The 17,233-nt window shown below is 30.8% G+C and overlaps 1 protein-coding gene across 1 annotated transcript; it reads right to left on the bottom strand.

Moving 5' to 3' along the window:
- Positions 1-14,847: 14,847 nt before the first annotated feature.
- On the bottom strand, positions 14,848-15,285 carry LOC106686461 (protein takeout-like). Its single transcript, XM_014429797.1, has one exon. The coding sequence runs from the start codon at positions 15,283-15,285 to the stop codon at positions 14,848-14,850; it is 438 nt and encodes a 145-aa protein (XP_014285283.1).
- Between the last annotated feature and the right edge of the window lie 1,948 nt (positions 15,286-17,233).

The following is a 17,233-nucleotide window of genomic DNA, read 5'->3' as shown; positions in this document are numbered from 1 at the left end:
CAACATAAATTAACAAAACAATATTTATTTATTTTATGCCGACGTTTCAACCTGAGTTTCAGGTCTTCATCAGGGCTATAGAACAAAATAGATAACAACAACAATTAGAGAAACATAAAATTGAAAAGGAATAGTATACAAAAAAATTTGGAATCACACAAAAATTGAATCACAAATGATAAAAAATTGATAACTGATAATAGAATAGTAAAAAAAATTGATTGATAATCGCAGAATTACATGGTAATAGATTGAAAACAGTGAAAGATGAAATATAATATCATGTAGGTAAGAAGATATGTATAATATAAGATATGCAAGTAGTGTCTAAAAACTGAAAAAAACAAGTATTGAATCTACAAATTGAACAAAATACAGAATATACAGAAAATGAAATATAGTGAGTAACTTATATCTGAATTGCCGTATGAGTAGTGGAACATGTGTACACAAATGGGAACGGTATTGAGGAGGAATTGTATCTTCAAGGTTGGTGTAAATAAAAGACAATAATGGATAATGTATATAATTCAAAACCAAGCATTATAAACATAATCTTTTCAGAGCTGATAAATTAGAGCCTAGAGGTAGTAGTGATGCTCACAGACTAGGAGTACCAAATATAGAGGTAGTAGAGATGCTCACATTTTTACTACGAAAATACTACAAATAATACGTTCATAAATTACATAATGTTGATTCTAGTTAGCAAAAAAAAAAATACTCGATTAATGGAGCAACACTTCTGTTTTATCTGTATTATTTTTACGATTCACCATACTTAGTATGTTTGCAGTAAACATTTCGGGTCAGATGCTCTAGTCATGTACACGGAAAGGAAGTCATTGGGGGAGCCAAGATGATTATGGAGACATCTGGGAGGGAAGAGAAGTAGAAGAAGAGGTACACCAAGAATACATTTAGGAAAGACCCCAAAGTACAGTTTCCATTAGACAACGTTGGCTTGGAAAACCCTGGTGTACCAAACGGACCGCAGTACAATAGCAATGAACATTGGTGGTCTCATATACATGATAATTATTATTTATTATAATTAGCAATTATCATTTTCAATCTTAACTTTATAAAAAAAATTATTGAAATAAAATATTCGGTATACAATGTAATCCAACATTTCAACACTTCTAGTATTTTTTTATAATTTTTCGTGAAAGTATATTTTTAAAGACGGGGTTACATGGATAAGGAAGTAATTAACTATCAAATTTAAAACAATGCTTAAATATGTAGGGAGTAGTTAAGAATATAAAGTGTGTTTTAGCTACAATATAAAACTGCAGGAGTTATCAACTGATCTAGCTATACGTTTAATTCGTGAGACCACCACACAAATATAAGTCGACCTCCAAGACCGAATTCCAGCCAGTTAAATTTGGCGCTTTAACTCGCTCGGCTACTAATGGCCCTCAAATTTACATTTTAATACCACAATTATTCTAATGTTCTTAATTGATTATACATTAGTTCAGTCAGTTATGTTTTAATTATTAGTATTTTGCATTTCCTTGAACTATTATGATTTGACGAGCACTGTTTTGTTACCTGAAAGTTTATTTCACTGTGATTTATGGAAGTTCTTAAATTCAAACACAATCTATTCATTCGCATTTATTTTTACCTCACCGATAGAACCTTTAAAGTAAATCATAACCTAGTCTACTCATCTCTCTTTTCTTAGCCCGCCGGTGTTCCTCAAGGTAGAATCTTAGGTCCCATTCTTTATACGGTTTATACAGCTGACATCCCAACCCACCCTAACACAGTCCTAACAACATACGCTGATGACATATGTATACTTTCTGTAAACAATGACCCAACTAATGCATCACAAACACTACAGGCACACATCTATTGAAGAATGGTTTAAAAACTGGAGAATCAAAATAAATCCGGAAAAATCCCACCAGATCACCTTTACTCTCCGTCGTAAACCTCTGCCCTCCTGTCCTACAGTATCCAGTTAAATACACCACTAATGCCTGTTGAACAGATTCGATACTTAGGACTCCATCTTGACAAGAGCCTTACTTGGAATCCACACAAAAAACTGAAACGACAAGAAACTGCTCGTAGATTCCGATTGCTACAATACTTACTTGACAAACGCTCTAAACTTCCCATTCACTACAAAATATTAGTATACACTACAATAATCAGACCAATTTAGACATATGGAATTGAGCTCTGGGGCTCCACCAAACCATCAAATTCTTCCTGCATCCAATCGTTACCATCCAAAATCCTACGTAAAACCCTTGATGCTCCTTATTACGTCACAAATAAACTCATTCATAAAGACCTTAACATCCCATTCGTTGCAGATTTGACTCAAAACAGATATGCGTCTCTTTATTCTTCTAATGCGACCTTCTAATTTAAATTAATGTTTGAAGTACCACCAATGGGTGGTTCCTTCCTAAGATTTTCAGGTGTATATGAAACATACTACATATTTACCTATTGTATTATTTGTACAGTTGTAAATTACATTAAATAAATAATTAAAAAAAAAGTATTTATTTTTAAAATATTTTTATAGCTACTCAACTCGGTATGCTCCTTTACCCTGACTATAGAAATCAATATATCGTATCTGAAGTTCTCAGAAAGCATGAATTAGAAGATAAAGGATCCCAGACACTTTATCACGGTGCTGCACAAATGCGACCATCAGTCAAGACTATCTATTACAGATCGACTTAGAGCAGTTGTTAGAAGGGGCAACAGTTTTTGAGATAATGTTGGGAGTTAGGCCGGACAATCGATGACTGTAACGATCGGGTTCTTATCTCTCACAGTAATAGATACTCTCCCCCTTAGTTTGCAGAAGGGACCGATACAGTTTAGTTTAATATAGGTCAGTCACAGAGATTTCCTCTTCCTCATATTTTATAACGAAAAAGTTTATTCATTATCGTTTCACCTTTTATAGGGCAAAATGTTTGAGCAATGCTAAACATTTTTTTATTTCTGTATTTTTATTATTTTTGATGTTATATATTTCTTTTTTTGAGTTTTTTGTGGAAGAATTTTTTTCCAGGAAATAATAGGCCGGTACCCATATGTACCAGTACCCATTAAAAACTGTTGGATATACTCGCCGGCGAACAATGGTACATTTGGGGTACCACAAATTGTTGTTAAATAATAAAAATAAATAAAGAATTTTAAACTTTTTAATTTCACTTTTCAGATGTGGTTATGATAATTAATAGATGCTTCATATTTTTAGAAATGTATTTATTTATAATTCCAATAATTTTGAGAACATATTAGAACTTCGTTATACTGAATTGGATTGGATCTAAGGTGTACATTAAAAATATTTATTAAAGTTATAGTTGACGGTATAACTTATATATAAGAAGATGGTCAGGGTTGCGGTCAAAAAAGAACAAATAGTTTTTAACTACCTAATGTCCGACGTTTCGCCCCACTTTGCAGGGCTTCATCAGGACTGAAGATGTGCAAGGTGGAGCGAAACGTCGGACATTAGGTAGTTAAAAACTATTTGTTCTTTTTTGACCGCAACCCTGGCCATCTTCTTATACTTAATTAATTATTAATTCACAAGCATAAAATAATTAAAATTTATTTTAAAATGAGCTTCATATTTATTTATTACATATAAAATATTAAATCTAAATTGTATTTAAATTAATATCTATTATATATTGAAATTTAATTACAACTACAGTATATATTAACATTAAATTGCGACTAGTTCCACTATATATGTATTGTATGAATTTAATAATAAAGTCGGTTACGGAAAAAAAAAACTACGTGAAACCCACCATTCCCGCCCTCCATGGTAGCCTTACTTATCTAATTCACGCTTCTTTTTTTTTTCAATTTCAGGCGCTTTTTAAATATTGCTCAATTTAACTACCTTAAAGTCTCCTGTTCCCGTTTTAAGCTAATATTTCAAAAGTGATATAGGACCAATGCTCCCTGGGGGTCTTAGAAAGTCTGTATGTAATTTGTATATATACACTGTATTATCATATATTTGTAATCGTAACTATATATCAATAAAGAGGATTTGAAAATAAAAAAAAGGGTCTTGGTGTACTATGTATTATCATATATTTGTAATTGTAATCATATATAAATAAAGAGGGTTTGAAAATAAATAAAATAAAGGGGTCTTAGTGGGGTGGATCCGGCGGGGAAGGATTTTTGTGTTATGATCTCCTCTTGGAAGATTGTGATATCCTGTAAAGGATCCTCTCCCTATAATTGTCTGTTTAAAAAGTCAGATAAGTAAGGTTACTATGGAAGGCGGAATTGGAGGGTTTTATGCAGTTTTTAATTTCAGGCGCTTTTTGAATATTGGTGCTTTTCCAGTTTTAAGGTAATATTTCAACCTATTAATTCTTAATCTTTCATCCTTAACAATCCCTGATAATCCTCCGAGGCGTCTGAAAAGAAGATGGCCACGGGACCTTCTAATTTAAATTAATGTTTGAAGTACCACCAATGGGTGGTTCCTTCCCAAGATATTCAAGTGTATATGAAGCATACTACATATTTACCTATTGTATTATTTTGTACAGTTGTAAATTACGTTAAATAAATAATTTAAAAAAATCTAATATTTCAAAAGTGATATAGGACCGTATTATTTTAATACTCTTTGTGTTATGGAAACTAGAAATTTTTTTTCTCATACCCTCCTGTAATGATGTTAGTGAATATTTGGTACATACATATAGGAGGTATGCTCTATGTATAGGTAGAACTTTTTTTTTTTTTTTTTTTTTTTTTTTCCGAACCCTCTAAAAACAGAAATAAAATGTGAATTAGTAGTGCATTACTGTGCAAGAAAGAAAAGTAATTCGTGTTGTGTCTTACCTTTTACTACCTTTGGTATTTTAAGGTTACCTGTTATATTTAATTTTGCATATGTTATCCATTCAGGAGCTATTTTGAGTCCGGAGGTGAGGGGCCTCCTCGTGTTGTATCGCATATATGATAAAAAATAAAATAAAAATAAAAATAAAGATAAATAAAAAATAAAAATAATAGAGACAATAGATAATGGTGAAATGATAAGAGAAACAGTCTGAAATCAAAAGAAGTGTGAGGGAGGGGGTTGGGGTGCATCAGAAGATGGAGCTATGAGGTGATGTTAATAGGGTTTTTGGGACCTTTCCTGCCCTGCCACCTCGCAGGAAGGGGGGATGGGGTGATAGACTGGAATACTGGATTAAAGGAAGCAGGGAGACTGTCGAAGAATTTAATGTGTCTCCGTGTGATGTGCTGTTGTACAGTTTCTAACTGTAGTTCGTTATGAATGTGTGCCATGTTACGTCTTTCAAGAGATGTCCCTTGACATATCTTCTGTAGTGTGCTGTTTTGGTATTGTTGTAGTGATTTCAGGGCTGTTGGGTAAAGATAGTGTAGTAGTGGTGCGCCGTGTAAGAGTGATGGTCGTGGTATTACTTTGTATATGAGTAATTTGAGTCTGAGTGACAGCCCTGGTGGGAGGTAGAACTCCCACTTAGCGCGGTCCTATATTAGATTTGTAACATTTACTTTAAATGGGAAGAAGAGACTAAGATAGTTAAATCGAATGAATAGTTAACTTGAAAAAAATAAGAGGGTAAAATTTAATGACTAAAATTAGCTATATATTTGCGTGTTTAATTTTATTTATTATGATTTAGATATATTTAGATCCTTACTTTTATTGCATTCATATATTTTTTTTTGTTTTATTGTATCCTTTAGCTGCTCTTTAGTTTTATTGCTCATTTCTATTTTATATTCTTTATATTAGATATAATTTTACATATTGTATATATTATTATATATTTTAATCATTTTATATTCTATACTGTATTTGTATTTTAATAATGTTCATACCATAATTATTGCATAAGATAATATGGGATGGAAAATACTGGTTCATGTAGTACATTTTTTAAGTCAGTTACCGTTAGGATAAAGGCTAAGGTATTGGAAACATGTGTATACATGATAATTTTATGTGAATCTAAATTTTATATGAAACAAATATATATATTTTTTTTTATCCAAGAACTGCTCTACTATTCTCAAAGACTACCCTGAAATCAATGATAGTCCACTCCGTATTTCAAACGCCTCGAGGTATGGGGTTTGTTCTAAAATGGGGGAGACAAGGATCCACTTTGTCGGTCATTGCCTTGTTTGCTAGACTCGAAGGGACTGTAAAGTTTTCAATACTGCTCTGATTTCAGCTTCTCGACAAGCCAGACAGAAGATACTTAGTTCCGTACTTCCCCAAGACCTAGCCTCCCTACCTAATAGAATTCAAGGGCCAGCAGGATAGTTCTAAAAGGACTTTATTTCTATTTGAGTGCCTGGCCAGTTTACGACCTCAGATCCCCTGGTCGTTACCAGCCTGCAGTTAACTGGTTCTCTTAGGGTAATCCTAGCAAGTGCAGAATTTTACAAGCATACTTCAACTTTACAGTCTCGTTACCTGTTAATCCTCTGCTTCTATTGGCTTATCCACCATTTTTGATTGAAACGGATGGAATTGTAATCGAAGATGAATAAAGCAGTAAGAAAAACATACAAATAAAATACAGTAAATAAAATATTATATTGGATCGTAGTTTATCTCAGCCTCTGAATGTTAAAGTATTAAGGATGACATTGGTTCATCTTTTATAGGTAACAGCATCTAAATCGATTATTAACTTTAACATCGGTTTTGTATCAGAAATATTAATAATAAAATATTATTTTTAGAAGAAAAATATTGGACTCAATTTAAGTAGTTTAACCATCCCTAAATATTATTACCATTGAAATACATAACATAACATAACATTTTATAAATGTATCTAATATCTTATAAAATATTGTTACTTATGTGATGTATTACCTCCTCACACTATACTAATGTTTTCGAACATAATTTAACCATTGATGTCATAATTCATTAAATTGTCCTTTATTAAATTGCCAATGTCTTATATCTTTAAAACAAAAAAAATATTAAATTAATATTGCAACAGTTCAAAACAATCTTTTCTAAAAGATTATTTACTTACAAACCACCTAATTTCAATACAAAACCAATTTGATAAAATTTGTTTTCCGTTTCTATAATCCTCATTATAAACAATACTATTATAAAATCTACCTTCAACAGGTTAGGACTCTGTTATAACTTTATTACTAAGATTAATTTATTTAAACTTTAATTAACTTTTTTTTTAAGTTATTGGTTAGAATTTAAAATTATCTAAAAACATAATTACTGTATTTTTATTATATACAAACTTCTGCATACATACATGTTTTTCACTTACACACCCACATATTCATATATTTATATGCATGTGTGTATATATATCATATATACGTAATTACATTAAAATAATATAATTGCTGCATAGATATACATATATTTTTGTTTATTTCCAGGTAATACATTTTGTAAAACCCCCCGGTGTTCTGAAATTCAAGATATTGAGGTAATAATTTATTTTTAATTTTACAATAAAACATCAAAGTTATAATGTTAATGTTTACTTTTTGCTACTGATATGTGCTTTCAAATATAATTTCAAGACTCTAGGGTTGCAATTTGAGAAGTGAACTTTCATTTAATTTAATTTGTTAGTTAAATAGGACGTTAGTATAAAATAGTAATTACAAACAAGTAATTTCTAGTCTACATAGTTAAGTTGTATAAAAATTGGTTTGTTTCGAATTCATTATTAATTTATAATTAACTCAAGTTATTTATTTTTGCCGTTTGTTAAATATTAGTTAAAATAAAGTTATAAATATTCAGTTGTTTTCTTCGTGGTTTGATTTTTCGGGATTTTTTTAGGAATTTGAAAAACTATTTTTAAAACAAATTTAAAAAACTATAATTAACAACTTCTTATACTCCCTTTCTGGTCATTTCTGACAACAGGGGAGAGAGGAAGGGTATCTACATGGATCACCTATTCTAACACCATGATGGGAAGTTTTCATTTCCTGAAACCACCACAGAAATATGAGCCGAATTTGAACAGATGTCGCTGCAGTTCGCAGGTGGCATAGGCATAAGCCTCAACTTCCTGAGCCTCAAACGGTCTATTATTTTATTTTATTTTATTACAAATATACTAGGCATATTATTTTTCCAGAATGCTGGCCATTATAGAACGACCAATTATTATCTCTCATTGTTTATAATTAAACAATTTGGCTTATTAGGAATGTGCGGGATTCGTATGTCAACATTAGATTTTTTTTTTCGAATCAAGACAACCAACACAGATAAAAAAAGGGAAAGAAATCATCTCATAAATTTTCTTCACTATTCGATAAAAGACGCATAATATTTCGTTTTTACTTATTTATTGCTCATTCAAGATATATAATAGAAATTAAATAAAGTTTTTAATAATTTAAGATATGTCAGGAATACAAAATTTTTACAGAATAAATCGATTTTTAGTTTTACATTAAATAAAGGTACTGTTCGCAGGTGGCATAGACCTACGCCTCAACTTCCTGAGCCACGAACGGTCTAATATTTTATAAAAAAAATTTTGAGGTTAATAACTTCCAGTTGAATGAAATTTGTATTAAATTATCATAATATGGTACAACATTTCGGGACCACTGTCTTTACACTGTATTACAACTTGACTAGGCTTATTATTTTATATTTTTTCCAGAACATTGGCCATTATAGTACGGCCAATTATTATCCCTCATTGCTTATAATTAAATAATTTGGCTTATTAGAAATGTGCAGGATTTGTATGTGAAAATTAGATTTTTTTTTCGAATCAGGACAACACAGTTAAAAAAAGGAAAAGAAATCATCGCATAAATTTTCTTTACTATTTATACGATAAAAGACGCATAATATTTCATTTTTTACTTATTTATTGCTCATTAAAGATATATAACAGAAATAAAGTTTTTTTCTTGTCCAATTTAAGATATGTCAGGAATACAAAATTGAGTTTTACATTAAATAAAGGAACTGATGGCTACGAACTTCCAGAACGAAAATAAAGTTTAAGCAGAAATTTTAGCGGAAGTATGTTTCAGTTAGATTTACCTGACATTATTGTTTTTGATAAGAAACAGCGAAAATTAGATACAGCGTTTATAGGCTTTGAAAAGTGTTAGTTAATTAACACAATACTATGTAAAGTAAAGTACATAATACACACGTCATACAACTTCAATATTCTCACACTGATATTACCACATCAAAGAACATCGAAAACACAAAGTTATGCAAAACCACAATCGAGTTTTCGCTGACGTCATGATATTTAACAATCACTAAGTTTAATGAATGGGACGTTGATAAGGGCTGCAGAAGTTGAATGTTACAGGTCACCGGGTCTAATTGAATGTGATGTCATGTGGGTGTGTTCGATAGGTTTTCACCCTAAAAGCAGGGAAATTAAATTATATTTAATAAAATGTATAAATTAGGAAGTGATAGTCGAGCACGTTGGGGTCTCAGAGGGTTTAGTTCAGAATGTTGAGGGTTCGATTCACATCCGTATCAGTCCATAATTATTTCGTGGCAGTCTCGAGAAATGAATCTTGACATAACAACTCTGATGGTGTAAGGTTCTTCGGTAGAAGAATTAAGACCAACAAAAAAATTGAATGAATCTTGAACTTTGTAATCTGGTTATATTTGGATCCTTTAACACAAAATGTCACTTTTTACTAGGGAAGTTATTTAGAGTAATAACTAAATTTTAGAAAAATATATTTGAAATATTAATCCTAATTTTGCACAACGTTTTAACAACTTTTCAATCCCAGAACTGAAAAAACAGCGTTTTATGAAGAAATGAAGTCAGAAAATACGTTTTTGACTTGTGTCTCATTTATAAAAAAAATTATCTTTAAAGAAATTGTCCTGTCGAGTGTCCTAGCTTCAACTCATAAAAAAAAATACTCGAATCACCCGTTTTCATGGTCATATTTGTATGGCATGCAAAATAATTTGGAATCGATTGGAATGATTTAATGATGGTTTGGGTCATTATTACAAAACAGAGGATTAATAACAGCTCATTATAATTTGTATACATAAAATCAATAATGACTCAATGTCTTTGAAACTAATAACTCAACGTACAATATTAAATTCCACAAACTATGCAACGTATTCGCTGCCGAGCTCGATGCAATTTCAGCAGCAATTCAATCTTTGATTCTGACCAAATCACCTCTTTACACAACCGTTGGTCTAGTAACATAACTCCTGACCCTTCATGGATTGTAGCGGTACAGATTTTAATTTTTATCTTTGTCCCACCATAATTTAACAAAAACTACAGATTTGCTAAGCTCGTTAGACTGTATATATCCGTAACACTCGAACATTTCCTGCAAACGTTTCTACCTAACCACTTTACAAAATTAGGGTATTTCAGTTCATTTATGTGGGTCCCAAGTCACGTATTAATCGCAGGGAACGTACTGGCCGATCGAGCTGCAAGAGAAGCACTCGCGCTCCCTGGTCGGGGTAAAGCAATTTTACCTTCAACAAAAATGAGCAATCCCCTCGAAAAGGAAATAAAAGATAGATGGAAAACTTTTTTGGAACGAAATTCCAAGGAGTAAATTAACAAATAAAAAAAAAAAAAACCGTCATGCCGTAGAAAGGAATTCGTATTGACTATGCTTACAATAGGTCACACGAGGCTCACTCACTCCTATCTCATCTCAAAAACAAACGCCTCTAAAATGTCAATGTGTAACAACAATTTGACAATGATGATGTTTTAGGCCACTAAACAAAAATAAACAACATAAGTCCACTAATCCAAATTTATATTTCTGAAATAAGAAAAACGGACATTTCATACGAAATGACCCAATAAAATCCCCTTCTCTGTACGGTTACCTCTCTGGTAAACATTTCATAGTTTTTCTTTCTCAATTTTTATGCGAAAACAAATTACGATATTGTTGCTAAAAATTATTTATTTTCAATACTTAAACTTTAATAGACGTGAATGTAATTAATGAAATTTTGCAAATTGATCTCTGATATCATTGTACAATATGTTATCCAATGTGAGGAATAACTTGTCTTGAAACTTATAATAAGGAAAGAAAAAAGATCTTACCGTATGTTAAATCACAATTTTTTTGCCTGCAGTTTCTAAGATCTTTCGTTAATAAAGATAGAGGATTGATTCCGGTTATGTAAGAAAAGAGCTCTGTATAAATTTATAATTTATTTTCGGATAAGTTTCTTCGTTAAAAATTCTTAGGATGAGCCTTTAAACTTGAATAACTTGTGTCCTTACATCCTGTAAAGAATTACATAAAGATAATAATTTATTTATTTATTACTGTGATATAATGTATCAAGCCAGTATTGATTTTAAAAACAAGAAGAAGGATTACAATAAAACAGCAAGAGTGCAGCATGCAACCAAAAACCAGTATTCATTCGATTTTGAAAATACTATGATTTTACATAAACAAAATGAATACGATCAGAAGAAATATACTTGAGTCCATTTAAATATCATGAAACATTAATTATGCAGTGAATAAAAAGAAAAAGACTCTAGATATCTGAATCTACACTTTGCAGGTTTTAAGTAAAATTAATTTATGAAAAATATAGAATAAAATTAATAATTATAATTATAATTAACTTTGATATGAATTGTAATAATTAAAGAAATAGGAAATTTAACCTAAACATATTTGGGATAAATAAATTAAATGCCAATATTTGTACCCTTTCTCTGAGTGTGGGGAGGGTTACAAATATTGTTGTGTTAAATTATAAAAGTGGAAATTAACTGAGATTGAAAGTTTTAATTTTTAATTTAATGTGTTGATTTGACAAAATAGGTAATTAAACATAACCTAATGATTGCTTATTAATAAAATTATATGATTCCCTAATTTTTTTAATGTCTTATTGGGTAATTGTGGACTGAAATTAATGATCTGGGCAGAATAGTCTGCAAATTTTTTTGGTTCTGACATTTTATTAAGGTATGATAATTTATTAATAATATTGTTATTTGATTATAATTATACTTATTATTTAATTATAATTAATTAGTTATTAAGTATAATAAAAGCTGTTTCTGATAATTGACCTTGAGGATGGCTGTAATGGATGAAATGTCCGACTTATAAAGAAATATAAATTGTTTTGAGACTACAATTGGATAGAATTTATTTTATTTAATAATTAGTTATATATTATGTTAAAAGGAATGATTTTAATTGATACATGAAGATATCTAGCTATATTAATACTATCAGATACTAACTATAAAATATGGCTTGTATTTATAGTAACTAGTAACTATAAATGTGAGTTGAAACTTATTAATAAAATGTAATATAAAGCCGGGATGATGTTAGCCATGTCAGAAAACTCTGAGCCAAGTTGCAACCATAGCTTAACCAACTTTATTCTCTTAAACTTTTTTATAAAATGTCGGTAGAAACTTTTTTGAAGAATCTTCTTCACTTTGACATTCAAGTTAAAATTTACTTTAACGTTGTTTGGGTTAAATTTAAAGTCTGGAAACAAGCGTTTAAAAGTTGCCAGCGGTATTAGCCCCGTCTTTCTTCAAGTTTTAAATTAGTTATAATCGTTTACTTTATAAACATCTTTAGTAAAGTACTTTAAAATGGATTTTATTTTATTTTAATTATGTGATTTTTAAATTAGTCATTTAAATTTATATTATTTAATTGAGATTGATTTTTAAATAAAGATGAAGGAATTATGTAAATATTAACTTTGATTTCTTATGAAAAAACGGTTAATTAATGATAATCCATCCGATTCAAACTGTAATAATCATAATTATAATTCGAATTGTCAAAACGTTGTAGCAGTATTATTAAAACAACAAGTTATCGAAAAGAAAAAAGATGACTGTTATAAGGACCTACGGAGTTGAGCTTTGGGGCTCTACTAAACCATGGAATTCCTCCCGAATCCAATCTCTACAGTCCAAAATCGTTAATGCTCGATGAGGTATTCAATCCACTCGTATCTAAATCACACTATCTAAATACTTCATAAAGTCCTTAATGCTCCTTATTTTGTCTCAAATTAAGTCAAGATCTTAATGTTTCGTTAGTTGCCGATTTGGCCAGAACCAGATACCAATCCTTCCTTCATAAACTTCCTAACCACCGAAGTCCATTTCTTTCTAACCTGAATTCTCCACATGTCTGCATCATGCCAGTTGTAAATGCCAATAAGTAAATTTAAAGAAAAAGGTTGAGGATAATATTTGGTACTTAGCTCCAACAAAAATCTCTACCGCTATATCTCATGAAGGATCAGAGGCTCAGTACTTTGTACTAGACCAATGGTTGTCCGAGAAGGTGATGTTTTCAGAATCACGCTCGAACGCCAGATTTTTACACAATTAAGGGTACCCAATTTAAGAGGCTGGGTGGATCACAGCAGGGTTTGATTCACGGCTACAGTGTAACAGAAAACAATTCTGCCCAGCCGGATTCAAACTCAGTGCCTTGGAGTTAGTAGCCACGCAACCAACAAACCCTAATTATTTCGATAATATCGAATAAATGTTTTGCTAGCTGTTCCTTGCATTATTTTTTGTGGATATATAAAAAAAAATAATAGAGGTTTACAATATTTGAGGCACTCTTTCCTAAAACTTGGCATCAGAAATTTAGTATGATTTGAAGTTTTTGTTAACGTGTAAAGATGTTTTAAGGTGACAGCAGCTTTACTTCCTCCACATAAACTGTTAACTATCACGCAAGATCGAGGGCGACACTGCTACCACGACAGTAGATACTGTTATGTCAGACTAGTGGGTATAAAACATGGCAACTGCAGCAGATAACATGTTCATTTTAACACAAGTTTGTATTCTGCGGAATTGTAGTGATTTTGTGTCGATTATCGATGGTAACAGTGTATTGATTTTGTATCGATTATTAATGGTAACAGTCGAGAGGTTTTTCTAAAATACGGTATAGTCAGTGTGTGTTAAGTGTTTTGTTTGATTGTTATGGTTAGGTTAAGAGATTATTGAGAGTTCACAATTATATCAATAAGTATTATATAAGAAGTGTTTTTCTAAGTCAATACTGTTTTATTTAATTACACATCAAAGTTTTACAAAATAAGTGGCGACGAGGATGGGATGTTGTTTGGAGAGGTTGATTAGCATTTATGCCATGTTAACTATGCTGGAGATGCAGCTGTTTATGGGCCTTAGACATGGTCCTGGCAATTATCTGCTTGCGATTTTTGTATATAATTTTAAATTGAAATATAATAGAAATATTTGGTTAAAAAAATATTTTAACAAATTTAATTTATGATTATTAGGGGTTGGTTGATTAGAGATGTTGATTGATATTGGCAACAGTATCATGTTACCTATGCCAACATATAGCTGCCATGAGGCTTAGACATAGCAATTATGTGGTAGAAATGTTTTTAAATAATTTTAAATAGAAATTTAATATAGTGAATATAATAGAAATATTTGAATACAATAATGTTTTAATTATATTTTCATAAATTGATTTTATTTATCTTTAGTGGTTTGTTGTTTGTAGATGTCAATTGGAATTTGCGACAATATCATGTTTGCAATGCCAATATACTGCTGTTTGAATATGAATATGAATAACTATGTGCTCAAAATTTGTTTAAATAATTTTAAATTGAAATATAATATAATATAAAATAATAAATATAATAGAAATATGTGATCACAATAATGTTTTAATATTTTTTTCCAAATTTAATTTATAATTCTTTGGTGTTTCGTTGATTAGAGATGTCAATTGGAATATGTGACAATATCATGTTGGCCATACTTGAATGGGCTTGAAATTCCTGTTCAGGAACTTGTTCATGATGCTATCGTATGCTGCTTCTCCACTGATGAGATTTTGTAAATTCGTTGTGAAGTTTTCTGGATTATTAAATACGGTCAGGTTTTCAACTTGATAATAAGTCTTGCCTTCTTTTGTCATTTCCTTCAAATCAGCGGCTAATGTTACTGTCATATATTCATAAATGAAGGCACATGGACCGTTTGTAGAGATAGGCATTATCATCAAATTGGCATTCAAGCCGTAGTTCCCTTCGATTTCTAGTCTATTTATTAAGTAAGTGATCTCCAGCTTCTTCCTGTCGTTTTTAGCTTCTGTGACGCGGAGCTTGGAGAGCCCTCTTATGGTGACATTACTTAGCCTCAGGTTGACAGGTAACATATTAGGGCCTTCTTCAATGATCATTGACTCAAGAGTTAGTGGGTCAAAAGGTGGACGTACCTGTTCAGTTTTTTGTCCTTCATTGAGAGACTGTAGGACATTATTAATCTGTTCCTTGAGATATTGTTGTGAACAGGAGCAGTGGTGTCAGCTGAAACAGCATCAGGAACATCATGGCTATAAAAAGGACACTTGCTAGAGCCCCAGTCAACTGTTTTGTGTAGTAAGACAGCTTTGGTGCCTGTCGCTAAAAAGGCGAGAGATAAGCATGAAGATAATTGCATCTTGTAAGGCAGGATAATATAACTAGAGTTCCTCCGAACACAAAATGTCATCTAAGAATCGGCAACATCGCGACTGTCTTCCATTATATAAGAAGTGTTTTTTTAAGTCAATACTGTTCTATTTAATTACACATAAAAGTTTTACAATAGGAATATAACGAAACATTTGCTTGAGTGCATTGTATCTAATTATTACATACTTGAATCATAATTGAAGAAATAAAAAGTGAAAATCTACTTTGTTAAGTAGATTAAATAACGAAGGAGCTGTAAACAGTGAGTAGTAGATACCATGTTTTACTTCGTATATATTTGTTTAATATTTTTTTTTACAGCCTGCCTCGGGCGTCCATCTTAGTCGGTTACCATGTTTTGCTCTCCGCCAGCTATCACTTACTTATTACCAATATTATAATACAATAAATAGATAATATATTCTTATACAAAACTATGAAATTAGCTTTAAGGAATCAGATATTACAAAATTGCCTCAAATCCACATGCATTTACTATTAGTTTTCAACTTAATATGTTAAAAATTGGAGAAGTTTGTCGGGGGGTGCGGTCAGCAAAGAACAACATAAATAAACAAAACCATATTTATATTGAATGAAGTCATAAATGATAAAAAATATTTTGTATAATTCTAAATTTGTTTGTATACTATTCCTTTTCAATTGCATGTTTCTCTAAATGTTGTTATCTCTTTTGTTCTATAACCCTGATGAAAACCTGAAACTCAGGTTGAAACGTCGGCATAAAATAAATAAATATGGTTTTGTTTATTTATGTTGTACTTTGTTGACCGCACCCCCTGACAAACTTCTCCAATCATTAATCAACTATCTACACCTCATTATTTGTTTAAAAAATAGGAAAGAGCGAAAAGTATTAATTTGTATACAGAGAAAAATTAAATAACTAAGAATCTATATGTTCCTTATTTATAATTCTATTTTATTTATTGATTACTGTATGCAAATAAAGTGAGTCATTGCGAAACAATCTTGTTATTTAATAAGCAATTGTTTTCATATTAGGTAATGATTTATGAAAAGGTAATATGACGTTTTCCGAAAAGTATATAAATTGGAGGTGAAATGGCTATCGGAAGATACTTGAGTTAAAGGCCCCTACTGGGGCAATACATATCGGCTTCGTGTCCAATAAACACGACCCGACACAACGAATCCTAACAATTCCTCTCTGGCTCAGCATCTGCATTTTCTCCAAAATCAACTAATACCATCGGGTTATTTATTCTATCTGCAACTCTTCTACATAAAATTAAGTAAGTTAAATTTTAAAAAAGTGATAACATGAACTAAGAATAAGCTTAAGCGATAGTAATCACTATTAATAAATGATACACACTGTGTTAAGACAATCATAAATAATTTAAACCTAATAGTGATTTAAGATTGATAAGATTTAACTACTTTCAGGATATAATTTTTAGATGGACTAGATAATTGATAGTTCCTTGAAGCTTTCGTCTGAAATATAGAAATAAAAGGAGTAAAAAGGTCATTCAACCTCACAGATTGTAGAAAGATAGCCCGTGTGGCGGTCAAAAAAGGTACCAAAATAGTAAAAGAAGAATATTTATTGTCAACCAACGTTTCGTCTCAATTGGCAAGGAAAAATTAAAAAAAAGAAACATTATAATAACATTAATAACCCATAAG

Source organism: Halyomorpha halys, unplaced genomic scaffold (genome assembly GCF_000696795.3).
Source record: "Halyomorpha halys isolate HHAL.00 unplaced genomic scaffold, Hhal_1.1 Scaffold823.1, whole genome shotgun sequence".
Taxonomy (NCBI): Eukaryota; Metazoa; Arthropoda; class Insecta; order Hemiptera; family Pentatomidae; genus Halyomorpha; species Halyomorpha halys.
This window is presented reverse-complemented; position numbering and strand designations above follow the sequence as displayed.